The sequence below is a fragment of the Loxodonta africana genome, chromosome 11 (genome assembly GCF_030014295.1).
Source record: "Loxodonta africana isolate mLoxAfr1 chromosome 11, mLoxAfr1.hap2, whole genome shotgun sequence".
Taxonomy (NCBI): domain Eukaryota; kingdom Metazoa; phylum Chordata; class Mammalia; order Proboscidea; family Elephantidae; genus Loxodonta; species Loxodonta africana.
The window spans coordinates 29017824-29033850 of NC_087352.1; the positions used below are offsets into that span (position 1 = coordinate 29017824).

General features: G+C 49.8%; 1 protein-coding gene across 1 annotated transcript in view; it reads left to right on the top strand.

Annotated features, from left to right (window-relative positions):
- The window catches only part of PARD6G (par-6 family cell polarity regulator gamma), an 83170-nt gene that overhangs the window by 24944 nt on the left and 42199 nt on the right, over nt 1-16027 (top strand). Inside the window, exon 2 of the mRNA XM_064294359.1 lies at nt 1628-1850. Coding sequence (XP_064150429.1) covers nt 1628-1850 — 223 coding nt within the window. The remainder of the gene's footprint in view (nt 1-1627; nt 1851-16027) is intronic.

Below are 16027 nucleotides of genomic sequence, written 5' to 3' on the forward strand. Positions count from 1 at the left end.
CCAGGCTGGCCCTGTGTTTTCAAGAATCTGACCTGTTCCCCAGCTGCATCCTGGGGATGAATATTGAGAAGAAAATGGCTCATCTTTAAACATGGGTGTGGCGGGGGGGAGGTTAGGGGCTGTCAGAGTCTGCTCTGCTGTGCTAGCCTAGGCCCCATCACAGGGGACGGGGGTTGAGAGTGGGGACAGACACCCTCCTATCCTCACCCAACACAACTGTGTAGGGAAAGTCAGTTCCTGGCAGGCCTTAGATGTTTTGATTAGTCATTAAAGGTGGCTTTCCCCAAGGCAGTATTTTGAATCGTCCCATTGTTTGTGCCTCGGAGATCTTTACTCCTTGGGGCCATGTGGGGTGGTGGAGATAGGTTTCCCGTGGTCTGTGGAGAATGTGTTTTCGAAAGGGAGGCAGAGAAGCAGAGCGGTGCTCAGACACATCTTTAGCAAGGAGGATCTCTGGAAGTTGATTCTCTTAAAACCAGTGTGGTCCTAGACTGATAGCCTCAGCTTCCTGGGACTTGTTCAAAATGCAAACACCTGATTTGCTTGCACTGGGTGACCTGGTGCAGCCCAGGTTCAAGACCCATGCAGAACCACATGCTTGAGTTGACAGGTCTAGATGCTATAAACATTAGACATTTAGTTTTGTGTGTTTTGGGGGCAGTACAGTTAGTGTCGGTTGTACAAAGCGTGAGTGCTGCCGCAGTCACAGGCCCCTTTCACTGGGTGAGGAGAAGCCCGAGCCAGCAGCCTGCACGCAGGGGTGGCTCTTCAGACTCTCTTCTTCGGGTGGGGGAGGCACTCAGACCCCCTTCTTCAAATGGGAATGGTGTTCAGACCTCCTTCAGGTGGGGGCGGTGCTCAGACCCCCTTCTTCAGGTGGCCTGTAGTTCTGCAGGTGTCTGAGCAGCCAGTGCTGCGGGAGGTTTGGATCCAGCGTTTCCCGAAGACTGACCACCTGGCCACAGTTCCTAGGGTCATTTGCTTTTTCAGCGAGTGCCAATCCAGCACGCAATAATTGCGACCTCCCAGTGCCCGCCGGTCACATCTCGTCTATTCCTGAGGCTCGTTTTACCAGCTTCCTTGTCTTTCCATTTTGCTTCTACTTCTGATTCTTTCAAAATGAAAATCAAATCAAGACACCTCCTTGCTTTAGATGAGAACTCTTACAGGACTCCCCTTAGCCCCTAGGAAAAGCCCAGAAGTTTTATCTGCCTTGCTTCCTCTCTAGCCTTTGAGTCACCTGGGCCCTCCCTGGGCTTGTGTCTGGACCCTGGTCACCCCTTCCTCCTTCAGACTTGTCCCTGCTGGCTCCTTCAGGCTTCAGGGCTGCTGCCTCAAGGAGGGCGCCTGTGAAGCCCTGAGTTCCTGTCTCCTAGCGCTCGCCATATTTGCAATTAATTTTGAAATTTCTCTTTTCCCTCTTGACCTGGGCTCTAAACACCACCCCCCACCCCTTGCACCTATCAGCCCATCGAACTTCAGAGCCCTTCTATCTGCCTGAGGGTGAGCACGTCCCCTCCCCTTCCCTTGGTCACACACACACACACACACACACACACGTGCCGTGTGGGCACTGCTGAAGCGCCCCCCTCCCTGCTGTCTGTTCACCCCGTCTCTTCCATTGCAGTTTGGGGCCGAATTCCGGAGGTTCTCCCTGGACCGCCACAGGCCGGGCAGGTTCGAGGACTTCTACCAGCTGGTGGTGCACACCCACCGGCTCACCAGCACTGACGTGACCATCGGCTATGCGGACGTGCACGGAGATCTGCTGCCCATCAACAATGATGACAACTTCTGCAAGGCCGTGTCCAGCGCCTGCCCCCTGCTCCGTGTCTTCGTCCAGAAGCGAGGTACCCCGCGGCGGCGGACGCAGAGCCGAGGGCCTCTGCACTTTAGCGTGGTGGGAAATGCATACAGAAGTTAAAATTTGTTTGGCCAGCATTCATTTATGAGAAATGCTGAGTGTAAACTGCATTTTCCACCTTAAATAGTGTTGACTTCTGACTTTTAGACCCTGAGGAAAAAATAACGTTGATACTTTCAGCATTTTAACTGGAAGCAAACGCATTGAGTAAGGAAAAGGCATTAGTCAGTAATCTAAGAATGCAACTAACTTAAGGTTGGTAGCGTGTCTTTCCACTGTCTTTTTAGGACTGGAAAAAAATGTTAGCTTTAAATTATAACGTTGGTCAATTTTTAGCTCCCAAGGCCTGGCTTTGCTGTCAGTAATAATGGTATCATTTTTTGTGAAAGTAAATGACTCACAGGTTGGTGGTTAAGAGGTGGGGAGGGGTCCTGGTGTTGGCTCACCTCACACAACTGTGTTTTAGAGGGTTTTTTTTCCTCCTCTCCAAGCTGGGGCGACCCTTAACATTTCAACATAATATACTGAAGGAAAGAACCATCTGCAGGTGAGGCCTTGATGTTTGGACCTGTGCCACAATTACAATTGACTTTGAAAGTCGTCTGCTTCTTCCCTGTGAAAGCTAGATCCCCATAGGGAGGAAGAGGAGGTACTCAGGGTCCCTGGAGGAGTTCAGGAGCCTTTGTGGAGGCTGAGACAAGTGGCTGCGGTGTGCTCTGGGAAGAGAGTCAGGGTGGGGCTTCAGGGATGGGACTGCCAGGCTGGGTGGGAGAGTCAGGCCCTCAGGCAAGTGACGTCACCTCTTGCACCTGGGCACTAGTGGTGGATGGCCATCAAGTTACTCTGAGGACCAAATGTCTTCATAAGTATGGAATGTGCAGAGTATGTCTGGCATGTGCCCTCTACAGTGCTGGGATGGTCACTGGGGGGCTGGTGGAGGTGATGGTCACGGTGGGGCTGGTGGAGGGGATGGTCACAGTGGGGCTGGTGGAGGTGATGGTCACTGGGGGGCTGGTGGAGGGGATGGTCACTGGGGGACTAGTAGAGGTGATTGTCACTGGGGTGCTGGAGGCGATGGTCACTGGGGTATACTGGTGTCAGTATGGTCACTAGGGGGCTAGCAGTGATGATCACTGGTGTGCTGGCAGAGGCAATGGTCACTGGGGTACTGGCATCAGGATAGTCACTAGGGGGATAGAGGCGATGGTCATTTGGAGGAGGTGGCTGAGTGCAGAGGGGCTGCTGGTGCCACCTGAGCCCCAACCCTGTCTGCCAGCATTGGGGTGGTCATTGGGGTGCTGGAGAGGAGGTGGGCACGCTCTGCCCTCACCCAGCTTCTCCCTGTGCATTGCCCTATGGACTCATCCAGGCCTCGCTGATGTGCTGCCCATCCTATCCAGATCAAAGTTTCACAAAGGCCGGGGCAGTTCCTGGGCATATCCCAGCTCTGCTAAAGGGTAAGCTGGGACACAGGAGTAGGCTGTAAACCCCAAGTGCACTCAGGGGTTGTATCATTTTGTAGACAGCTAGTCTCCTACACCGTGGGACCCGCAGAGGCCCTTTGCACCTTGAGGAGGCTGCTGAGCAGGCTTGGCTGAGGTGAGGACAGGAAACGACTGTGGGCTCACAGAAGGGACCACGCTGCCTTTCCATGCAGTGCCCGTGGCTTCGCCGGTTCTCGCTGTTGGGGTCCTGCATCCTGTTTCTTGTTGATGTTTCTCCTCCCCTGCCCTCAGGGTGACAGCTGGCTGGCTTACAGTCCTGGACCCCCTGTCCCCACAACTCGCCGTCTTTCTCCTGTTGCTGAGGCTGGGAGCTCAGGGAAGCCAGAGCCATGTCAGGATTGAGCAGGACAGCGTCCTAAAGGCCACGAGCCCTTGCACATCACAAGTGCTCCACGTGGCCCCCCAGCCTTTCATGGGGGATTGGAGCTTCTTCCCCCATCCATGAAGGCCCTCTGGTTGTAAAGATGGCATCAAAGGGGGAAACAAGGGGATGCTTGTGTTTCTTTGATTGGTCCAAGAAAGCAATAGCCATCCTAGCACCCTTAGAACCCTGTGTTCTATCTTCAAGGCAGACGGACTTGCTAATCGGTGTGAGTGGTGCGTGTTGTTATGAAGCACATGGACGCTGTGTCATCTTCTTTGCCACAGGCGGCCAGGCAGAGCTGAGGGCCCCACACAGGAGTGACACTCACAACCCCACACTCCTCTTACCACACCGGGGGCTTTGAGATTCTAGTCAGGGTCAGGCCATTTCCATGATTTTTCCTACAACCACACCCACTGTGTCATTGACTTAAATAAATCAAACTCATCGCTGTCTAGTCAATTCCAACTCATGGCAGCCCCTTAATAGCTTTCTGTAAATTGATGTATCTCTTGTTTAACTTTATTTTAAAACTTGTTGTCACAAATGAAAAGTCAGTATTCTTCTAATACATGTTGAAATATACCCTTAGCTATGTTTTAAAAATTAATCTGTTTTCACAACAAAATAAATAAAAAATTTAAAGAATGAATCTATTTTCCACTTAAAATAATTTCTTCCCCCAAACCAAAGACATCACAATAAAATTGCAGACCAACACTGGTTGTGAATATAGATGTAAAAACCCCTCAACAAGGACACTAACATATGGAAAACATGTCCACACAAACACTTGTACACCAGTGTTTATAGCAGCACTAATCGCAATAGCCAAAAAGTGGAAATAACCTGAGAGTCCGTTACCGGCTGAATGTGTAAACACAACGTGATATATCCATACGATGGAGTATTATTCCGTGGTCAAGAGAAATGAAGCTCTGAGGTACGCTACAATATGGATGAATTTTGGAAATATGCTGAGCAAAATACGTCAGTCACAAAAGGACAAATATTGTAGGGTTTCAGTTCTATGAAATGTCCAGAACAGGCGGATCCACAGACACAGGAAGGAGATCAGAGGTTGTTAGGGGCTGGGGGAGGTGCAGGTTTCTTTTCAGGGTGGTGGAAACCTTCTGGAATTAGATAGTGGAGATGGTTGTGCAATGCTGCGAATGGATTAACAACCATTGAATTGTGCACATTAAATGGGTGAACTTTAGTATGTCAATTTTATCTCAATAAATATGTTAAAAAATCAAAAGTACTCAAGGCTGGCTCCTAGCCAGCGGCTGGGCAGGATTCAAATGGGACTCCTCCCATCGGCATCAGCCCGTGATAAGGTTGCCAGGTTCGCCTCATCTGTACTTCATATTCAGCCATCCTTAACACATGTGAATACTTTGGCTTTTTAATTAATATATTTGTTCACAATTTTTAAAAATTGTCTCTTCCTCCAGTAATAGAAGCTTTCAGTACATCTCTGAGTGGTGCCTGGTATCCTGAGGGTCTTGGCATCAGGACTAGGCCTGTGGGTCATGAAGTAGGGGAGAAGCCTGGCATCTCATTACTGCCTCCTGAAGTGTGCCCTTCACATCCCCGGGAGGGTTGGCAGGCTCTTCTCCTTTGTTGCTAGACAAAAGCACAGACAGTACTGCTGTAGCTGGTATCTATGACCATCACCACTCAGCATTTGCTCCTGTGTTTCATGGCTACTGGGCCAGGCCTTGCCCGTCTTTGAAAAACCAGCAAATTGCAAAGCACCTGCCACTTCGCTGCAGTTGAGCGAGTGAGTGAGCTGCAAATGTTTCAGTGTGTCCCAACTTAGGTTTGTGTAAGAAGCTAAAATCCAGCTTTAATGCACTATTACACGCAATCAACAGTCTGCTGATGGGAGCCACTCCTCGGACTGTGGGGCAGGTGCTGTGGGGTAGGTGCTGTGGGGTTCCCCTGGCCCCCAGGGGCTGTAGTGCATCTGGTGATGGGCCATTTGTTTAGTACAGAGATTTCGGGAAGCTGACCTGGTCCTGGTCCTTCCCGAAGTCAGGTTCCTGCTTCACTTCCCTTTGACTTGGGTGTTTGTGCTTGGGTTTGGGCTCTGAGTTTGCACCATAAAGTACCTACAGCTAAGAACTCAGCTTCTGAGCTGGTGTTAGTGATGATCACCACTTATTTACTTATTCACTTGACATAGTTTATTGGTTTCACTCAACCCGGCTACTCTCTAGAGGGTCCTCGTGTGGATAGTCAGCTATAGGGCCGCTTTATTGAGCATCTGCTGAGGGCTGGGGACACTGAGGCCAGTGATGGTGCTGCCTTTGGGGACCTACAGCCCTGGGTGCATCTTGACCAGGTAACAGGTGCTGTGTGAGGGCTGAGGGCTGGGAGGCCGGGCTGCTTTCAGAAGGGGCCTGAGGCTCTCTGTGGGAGTGATGCGGGGTGGGGTGTCAGGGACTAATTGGGGGCATGAGCAGATGGGAAAGTGGTGAGCTGTCATGGAGGAAGCAAAAGGTGGGGGCTCGTTAGCTTAGAAGCGCCAGGTTGAACTGCTCGTTTGGAGCAAAAGTGGGAGGTGGGCCAAGGAGCCGAAAGCCCCTGAGAGCTGCCTTGCTGGGCCAACAATGGCGCTCACTGATGCTGGAGGGAGAGGCCGCAGGGCAGTGTGGAGGCTGAGATGGCCAAGCAGATGGGACATCCCAACACTGGGATAGAATCTGGCAAAGGGGTCATCTCCTGGAAACAGTCCTGGAATTGCTTTAAGTTGAGACGTTTATAGCATGTTTATGAAGTGACTGGCTAGCACATCATTTGAGCAGGTGAGAAACCATTAACAGGTATTGATCTTACATGTGTTCCCTAAAGCATTTTGCATTTGAGGCATCTTTGCTGGAAAAATCACCAGGTTATTTACAATCATTAAGTCTTTCCCTCTGAGCCATGGCTTCCTTAAATCTACCTCTCAGTCGTGGTCTTGGGGCTACCAAGCTCAGGAAGCTGTTTACATTCATGTTACCAGCAATTTTGAATCCAATAAAATGTTCTTCTGTTTGAAGGAAACTTCAGGAGAGAAGGAAGCTGCACTGGGAGAGGGCAGTGGCTACCCTGTGATTAGTGGGGCCTTGGCTGTTGGAGGGATACTCCCCGCACCGCTTCCTGCGTGACTAGGTCTGTGGCCTTTCTGTTCTTAAAGGGACTGCTAGTCACAGAGGCCAGCTGCCTTCTTCCCAGGGCAGTCGGTGCCAGTGGAGCCCAGCGAGCTCATTGGATGCCCACCCTTCTGCCTGTGATCAGGGGAGAGCCATGGGGTCATTCCAGACATGCCTGAGAGTGGAGGAAAAGCTGTTTTAGAAAGGTCGTCCCTGAAGCCCTTAATAAAGTGACCTCACGCTAGTCACCCAGGCCCTCAGACGTGCAGCTCCGCAGATGTGTGCTTATCTGTCTGATTTCTGCTCTTTTCTCCTTTAGGGCCCAAGCTCTACCCCGCCTTCAAGCAATGCAGACTCCATATTCTGCCTCCCCCTCCCACTGGACAGCCTGAGGGCCCACGGCTGGGCCCAGCAGGCCTCCTGCCTTTTCCCTACTTTCTGCCTGTGTTTGCCTGCTGCCAACACTCTTATTTGAGAGCAGGATACAGACTGGCCAGCTCCTGCCAGATGGTCCAGCCCATCGAGGTTGTCGACCCTCAGTCCTGCTGATTCTTCTCATCACGTTTTCCTTAAAGGGCGGCGAGGCTCTGGCCTCCTCACCCCAGCATTTCTGATTTTACTGTCTGTTTCCCTGTGTGCACTGTGCCCCAGCTCAGCGACACCTTTCTCTTCCTCTTTTTCCTTTAGCCTCCATTACTTCCTAAAATTCACCTCTCTGGTACAATCTTTAGGAATCCCTGCTGGTGCCAATGGTTAATGTGCTCAGCTGCTAATAGAAAGGTTGGTAGTTCAAGTCTGCCCACAGGCACCTTGAAAGAAAGGCCTGGCAGTCTACTTCCAAAAAATCAGCCATCAAATACCCCATGGAGAGCAGTTCAACTCTGACACACATGGGGTCACCATGAGTAGGGGTTAACTAGACAGCAACCGGTGGTTATCACCTTTACTTCAGGAACCCTCAGAAGTCATTCCTAGTGTGGTGCCTGAGGTGAGAGTCAGGGAAGACCTGCTAAATATGGGGAGTCTGGGTATCGCCCCAACCTGCAAAGCCAGTGTTTGGGGGTCCTATGGTCAAGGTGCAGCTTCTGCCATCACTCATACGCACCCTGGAGTTTGTGGAGTTTGCCCTGAAACACAGGAGTTCCTCTCTTCTCTCAAAAACAAGCACATATTTAGTATTTTACTGTTAACCAAGGATTTTTCAAATTTCCTTCTGATCTCACAGCAAAGCAAGTTGTGTAGTTGTTACTATTACTCTCATTTTGTACATGATGAAAACAAAGCTTGAAACCAAAGCTGTTTGAAATGGTTTGCAGCTCTCTGGGTTTGTTTGGCACCTTTAGATAGATGGCGCAGAGAAAGATGTCCAAGCATCTCCCTCCCAGACTTATCAGAGGTCAGAACCAAGCAACCAACTTGAGGATCGAGAATCCGTTAGTCTCCAGTATCCCCTTAGGACCTTGTCATTGTTCCCTGGGCAGGCAAATCCTTATTTAGAAATGCAGTCCGGTGAACTTTCATGGCACGTTAGTGTGAAACAGTGTAGTGTAGAAGTGATTTACCTGTACTGATCTGGTACTAATTCAGAGAGATAAAAATTTCCACAGTGAACGTTTTCTTTTCCAAAACAGATATGGGTTTCCTCTTGCAAGGCAGTTACTTTTCCTGTTTTTGCCCTGCATCTCTGTAATGTTCATCCTCTCCTGTGGGAAAATGACTCACGTGGAGTCATAACAAAATGCACGGGCATCACCCGGCATGTCCCATCCACACGGAGGCTCCGCACCCTGAACCATTTGTAGCTCTTAACAAACTCAGACAGAAAATTAAGTTTGAGAATTGCAGTTGGATTTGGAGTTCTTTGCTCCTAAGTTATTTTTGTGTGTTTCTGGTGAGTTGCAGTCAAACATTCCAAAAAGTAGCTCTGTCCCCTATATGTATAAATTCCTATAAAATAGCTATGGGCTATGTTTATGGCTGGTATGTCTACGGTCTTGTTAAAACTTTTGTATCAGAGGTGAGGAGTTACACTTTTTTCAAAAAGCAGACACCTAAGAAGTAACAGGAGCCCTGGTGGCGCAGCGGTTAAAAGCGGCTGCTAACTAAAAGGTCAGCAGTTCGAATCTACCAGCTGTTCCTTAGAAACCCTATTGGGCAGTTCTACCCTGTTCTATGGCAATGCTATGACTCAGAGTCGACTTGCCAGCAGCAGCGCCCTCCAGACATTCTCTGTCCACCTTTCAAACAGGCCTTAGGTCCTACTCCCACAGCTCCCTCCCCTCAGCTAAGTTTCCCACTGATGGGTGCTGGGGACACAGGGATGAGGTAGACATGGGAAGTGGGAATCTGGGATTGGTGGAGTGTAGTGGTCTATCTCTTCCTTCTTTCCTGCAAGCTTGTCTTTGGCTTTCCAAGACTAAGGAACATCTTAGGGACTTTGAAATGTGCAGTCTAAACACAACTCCATCTTCAGCATGTCTTGATGACCAGCCCCACGAAGGCTGGGGCCCCCAGGGACCTGCTCTCCCACCCTCGGCCTGGGCTTCCGCGGCGGGGGTGGGTACTCTGTGAGGGCTGACGGGTGGTTGAAGCCCACCTCGGGCCCCCAAACAGCAGCTAAAATTTAAGGCCCCTCAAGCTTGAGCCTGAGGCCATAGGTCCTTCCAGTCTACCCCACCCAGAACTTTAGGGGAAAGGCTGGATTCAAAGACTACTCCCCGCAAAAACCAGAGAGCAGGTAGAAGAGCCCCTGGGAGCTCAGGGAGGGAACCCCCTGCAGCTTGTCACCCTGGGCAGAAAACCCATGTTCACTTGAACGTCCCAAGAAGCAGGCAGGCCATCAGCAGTCATGCTGCTGTCACTAGGCATGTTTTGAGTAGTGATTGCTTTCCATCTTCCCACATCTCAGCCCGGGGAGGGAAAAAAAGAAAGATAAACTCCAGCAAGTTCCTGAAAGCATTGTAAAGTTTGCAGCAAATATAAGACCGTGGTGTTGGCCTTGGGAGGGCCTCTCGAAGGCCTGGGGTGCATGGGCCAGCAAAGAGGAGGGTGCTCTCATTTGAAAGCTTGTTTTGGAAAGATGTGTTGGAGGACGGGAAATGCTTTCCGCAGTGAGGCTAGGCCAAGACAACCACTTTGCTATCCAAGCCCAACGGTTTTATGGAAGGAGTTTCTGCCGTGCTCAGAAGTGAGCCCGCAGGTGCAGGGAGCCGCCTCTGCTGCTGAACGCTAGGAAGGCGTCCTTCCTTCTATCCCAACAGCCATGCCAGGCCAGGCGTTCTTAAGGTGGCTAGATAAAAAAATTTATTTAATTCTGGGTCGGCCAAAGTGCCTGTCGTGGACTTATAACCCCCTACCAAGGGAAGTCCCTTCTGTGCAGCTGGTCTGGATAGGGAGGTGGACTGGGTCGCAGGAAGGGGCCTTGTGCGTGTGATGCCTGTGTTTTTCACTCCCCCCTAAGTGCTGGTCTCTTTCTTTTCTTTTATGTTTAAAAAAATCATATTAAAATGAATAAAAAAGAAGCAGAATTTGAGCTGCCTTTAGAAAACCTTTACTCTAGAATATTTTTGCTTCCCATTTTAGTTCTAGCATGTTAATAAGGGACTTCAGTCGTATTCCCATGCGTCTGATAGACTTGTGCTCTGTAGAGTTTCTGTTTGTCAAATGGAAGAGGAAATTCTGTTTCTGTCTCTCACTCTCTCTCTGTCTCTACCTAGGGTCAGGGGAAGGAGTTATTGGGCCGTGCAGATGGTTAAAGCACTTGGCTACTGACCGAAAGGTTGGAGGTTTAAGTCCACCTAGAGGTTCCTTGGAAAAAAGGCCTGGAGATCTAATTCCGAAAAATCCGCCCTTGAAAACCCAATGGAACACAGTTCTATTCTGACACACACAGGGTCACCATGAGTCTGAGTCGACTTAATGGCAATTGTTTTTTTTTTTTGAGGGTGGGGAAGGGGTAAAGGGGATGACAGCTGGTGGATACAGGGTTTCTTTTCGAGGTGATGGGAAAGTTCTGGAATTAGGTGGGGTGACTGATGGTTGCACCACTCTGTGACTACAGTAAAGACCACTGGATTATGCACTCGCTGGTACATGAATTGTACCTCAACCCAGCTGTTGAGAACGTCTTCTTTCAGCGGTGTTTCATTTGGCTTTGAGCTGCTGTTGGTCATTTTAAGCTGACTGTTCTCTTGGTGCTTCACCTCTTCCTCTTTAGAGGGGTCTCAGCGAATGGGAGGTGAGAGAAGAGCTCAGGGGCTGAGGGATCCGGGGGACTTGCAGGGGTGCGTCCTCTGGGGTCTGTGAGGGCTGAGGCCACCCCAGCTCTGTGAGCCCCCTCGTGCTGCTCGTGGGGTGCTACCGCAGCACCTGAAGACAACCAGGTTGGTGGCCTTCTCGGTAAATACAGAGGAGAGGGAACAACCCTATAGGACAGAGTAGAACTGCCCCATAGAGTTTCCAAGGAGCACCCGGTGGATTTGAACTGCCAACCTTTTGGTTAGCAGCCATAGCACTTAACCACCGCACCACCAGGGTTTCCTTTTTGTTTTTTTTTGTTTTGTTTTGTTTTTATCATACGCTGGTCTTATGGAACTTGCTTCTGTTGTTCTTGTTTGTGTTTGTTGCATTTGACCTAGCTCACAGAAGAGGGTCAGGCTGAGTGTCAGGGAGAGTCCAGAGCTCTGGGTCAGACCGGTGGCTGTCTGACAAGGCCCTTGTCACACAGCTCCTCCAGGGGCTCCTGTGATCTGGTTTGGATGTGTTGGCAAAGCCGGACTGCTAGGCGCCAGCCACAGGAGCCACTGGAGGAGGCTGCTCTGAATGCAGGCGTTTTCTGCCAACAGTTATTTTCGGTGGTTTCAATTACAGCTGTCCTGTCTGGAAACCACTGTCGTGTCCATAAGTACAGGTTGGGTTCAGCCCTGGCTGCAGCGTATCTTGAGAGGCTCGACACGTGGACAGCCCCTTGGCCCCTCGGCCCTCCCTTCGCCTATGAGTCAGGGAGGTGTCTGGTGGCTGGAAGATGCATACTGGTGACAGGAGCCAGGCACTAAGGATGCCTCAAGGGGATGGGGCCCACTGATGCTGGCGTTGCTTGTACCCACAGAGGTGATGGGCCTGAGCTTCGTTCATCCCATACCCTCCACTCAGCAACTGGTTGTGGTCAGCCCTCCGGTCCCGGCAAAGCCCCCTCACTGGCCTCCCTGTCTGTCGCCATGTCCTAGTCGCCTTGTAGGCACATGGCAGCAAGGATGCAAATGCCCCAACAGCCCCTTCCTTTCATAGCCAGAACCCAGATCCACCTGCCTCTCCTAGAGCTCTTGGGACTGAAGCTCAGGGTCCTGCCTTGCCCTGCATTTTAGCTGGAAACCAGGAGTTCCTACTTCCTTCCTCTGGCAAACCTTTGAGAAGCAGAGGAGGGCTCAGGGCTCTACTGTCCAGTATGTGGCCTGAGGTGGGCTCACAACCACCAGGGTTCACTGGGGCTTCAGGGAGAGGAGCACCCAGGACTGCTGCTGCCATTCATTATTGGCAGCAGTTTTGCTATAAGGTCCCATCATCCCAGAGTCACCGGGGGGTGGGGTGAGGAGAGCACAGACCAGGGCTGGATGGGTGTCGTCACCTGGGACAGGCAGTGTGGTTGGAACGGACAGCAGCAGATGAATTGCTCGTCCCCTGAGCCACTGGTCATATGGACAGTGTTCTTGCTGGAAGAAACACCAGGCCCAGAACCCACATCCGCCCCACCAGAATTTTAGGACCAGAATTTTAGGGTCAGCAGTTCAATTTCTGTGAAGACGCCAGTTGAGATTTTGGTAGGAGTTGTGTATGTAGATCTTCTTTAATTTCTTTCAACAATGTTCCTTAGTTTTCTCTGCACAAGTCTTGTGTTTCTTAAGTCTTTTCTGAAGTATTCTTTTTGATGTTATTGTAAAAGGCATTGTTTTCTTTTTTGGCTTGTTCATTGCTAGTGTACAGAATACTTAATTTTTGTAGACTGGTCTTATATTCTGCCAACTTGCTGGACTTTTTTATTAATCTTAATCGTTTTTTGTGGATTCCTTAGGATATTTCATAAACAAGATCATGTCATCTGCAAACATAGTTTTACTTCTTCCTTTCCAACCTGGGTGCCTTTTATTTATTTTTCTTGCCTAATTGCCCTGGCTAGAACCTCTGGTACAATGTTGAGTAGAGGTGGTGAGAGCGGACATCCTTGTCTTATTCCTGGTCTTAGGAGGAAAGCATCCAGTCTTTCATCATTGAGTCTGATGTTAGCTGTGGATTTTCCACAGATGCCCTTTATATCAGGTTGAAGACCCAGTATTTCTTTTTCACATCAGGATTGTGAGTTGTTAATTTCATCTTGCTTGAGGAATTTAAAAGAACAAGTAAAATAGAGCTACTTGACCAGTAACGCTGTTATAAAAGGAAAGTCGATGAGCACAAGAGTTAGAGCACTTTTCGCAGTGTCAACAGTCATCTGCACACGTGACGTTGGAATTATAATTCTGGGTTGTGTCCGGACATGTGGTTTCATTGTGTGCCGTGAGCTCTAAACACAGACGAGGGGATCTCAGTTGATTTCCTCATTTAGGGAATTTAAACTTCATACCACAGTTTACTTAGAGTATTTTATTTTATTGTATTTTCTGTTCTTTTTTGTTTACAAGTTGCATACAAAATCATTAAGGCTGGTTTTGATACAAAAAGATGATTATGACTGCTTCTGCCAAACTTTGCTTCCGTGGTCTGGAGAGCAGTGGGGTGTGAGAGCCCGAGGAATGTCTGTAGAAGCAAACGATGGTCTGTCCCCGCCCAGTGGCGAAGTGTTGTTATTCATACCACAGAGACCAGGACAGCTGATGGAAAGGACTCCTAACCAGAAGGCATTTGAAGAAGAAAAAGTCCATGTATGGCACTGGTGCCTGGGGCTTGCTGTACCGAAGCAGTGAACGCTGATTTATTCTAGGCAGTAGGGGGTAGCCAGGGTCCAGGTGACCTGCCCATCTCGACTGGTGTATACCGAACTGAGTTCGCCCTTATGAAGCCTTCTGCCTTGAACCTACAGGGTAGTGTGAGTTGTCTGGCTATAAAGGAAGAAGAATGATGCTGGTAGGTTTTTACTTTTTAGAAGAGCCTTTGGGAAGATGGGTGCATTTTCCCGGCCTGCCTGAATGTGGCTTTTTTCCCTTTGCTCATTCTTGGTTAGTCTCTTTCGTCTTTCTCTCTGCCATCCTTTCCACTTCTTCCACAGCATCCTTGCAGATGCCGGAATGCAGTCAGGTGGTCCTACAGCAGAAAGTACGAGAACACTGCTCACATCCTCCTGCTCACAAATGGCTTTGTTTTTAAATGTCTGGTTCTTCCCCTCCAAACTGGCATGTGGAGCAGACGCCATGGAAGGGAGAAGGCAGGTGGGGAGGAGGGATCTGCCTGCAGCTTTTTTGGCACAAGTAGCGTCACTCAGAGGCAAGAGGGTCTGGTTTTGCTGAAGCTGATACTTTGACTAACAGAGCTAAAAAAATAGAACTGTAAAATCAGATTAGAAACATCTCCAGAAACATTTGTGCTGCCCCAGATAATAAGCTGTCATTTTCTAAGGAATAATCCAAACCAGATAGCCCAGGGAATGTGCTGTGTGAGTGTGTGTGTGTCTGTGTGTCTCTGTGTGGACGCTGATACCATGCGGTTCTGCGTGATTGAAGCAGGCATCGTGTATACTGTTCTTTCATTCTGTGAAAGCTATTTTCACACACTTCTGTGTATCTTCTCAGGACACAGTCAAAAATATTGCCTTAAAGTGTGAATTAATGTCTTGTGGGCATTTCTGATGTTATTGAAAATGAATTCAGAGCTGAGGTGTCAAAATTGGGGGAGATGGGCTCCTCAGCCCTTCACGAGGCCGGGTGGCGTGTTTGTGTCAGTCGGCGGAATCGCGTCCTAGGATTGGTTCCGAGCCCCGGGTTAGAAATGGAGCCTCTCACTGTGAAGGGGAGAACCAGGCCTGGAGGGGACTGGTGTGGGGCCGTCTGCATCTGTACCTGCTGTGCGTTGAGCTTTTACCTCCTCCACTTGCCCGCCCAGAGGTCACTGAGAGAGCGGGAGAGAGGCTGCCTGGACCTCAGTGGCCTCCAGTGCAGCCCCAGAGCTGGGTTCCATGCCCACACAGACCTCCGAGCACAGCTCAGTGCCTCCCATGCCCCCTGCATTCAGTTCCATGCCCCCATGCCCCCCAGAACGCAGTTCAGTGCCCTTACACGGACCCTTTCACCCCTTTTACCCCTCACCTCTGTGTGTTGGTGTCCGAGTGTGTCTGTGTGAGTGTGTATACAAGAATATATGTGAATGTATGTGTGTGGCCAAATATATGTTTGTGTGTACATGAGTGTGTGTGTGAATGTTTCTGTGTGTGTGTCTGTGACTGAGGGTGTCTGAATGTATGTGTCAGAGTGTCTGTGTGTGTACACACTGTGTGTGAATGTGTGTCTGAGTGTATGTGTCCAAGTGTGAGTATGTGTGAGTGCATGTATGTGTCTGTGTGTGTGTATCTGTGTGTTTCCTGTTTGTTGCTCAGGACTAGCGGAAGGTTGTTTAGATAACTAGCACTTTGCCTGTGGCCTGTGCCCGGTGTCTGTCACACTGCACTGCTCCAGCACCCGAGGGCATCTCCCCATCAGTCACATGGACGGCTGGCCATGGCCACTCCTCACTGCCATGTGAGAATGTGGTGTGCAGAGACAGGCCAGCCAGGTCTGCTCTCTTGGAGGGGTGCAGGCAGCTTCCCACTTTCCCTGCCCATCCCACATGGAAACGCTTGTCCCCACTCCCTTGTCCCACCCCAACCCCATCACCCGCTGCCGAGGTCAAGAGTGGGTGTGAGACTCCAGATCAGGTGTCTGTTTTGCTCTGTGTTTGTTTTAATTTTGAGGGGAGTAGGAGGCATGCATCCTAAATTGTCACTTACTGAGGAGTAAGGCTGCAGTTGAAATAAGATAATGCTGATTTTGAAAAACGCTTGTATACTATCAGTTTAGAATTAAAACCTGGGCTGCACCACCCCTTTCTCAGAGGTTGGATGCTTCCAGGCAGACACTTAAGGGTAAGCGTGATTTAAACAACACAGATGCACAAGTGTTGAAACTAGTCA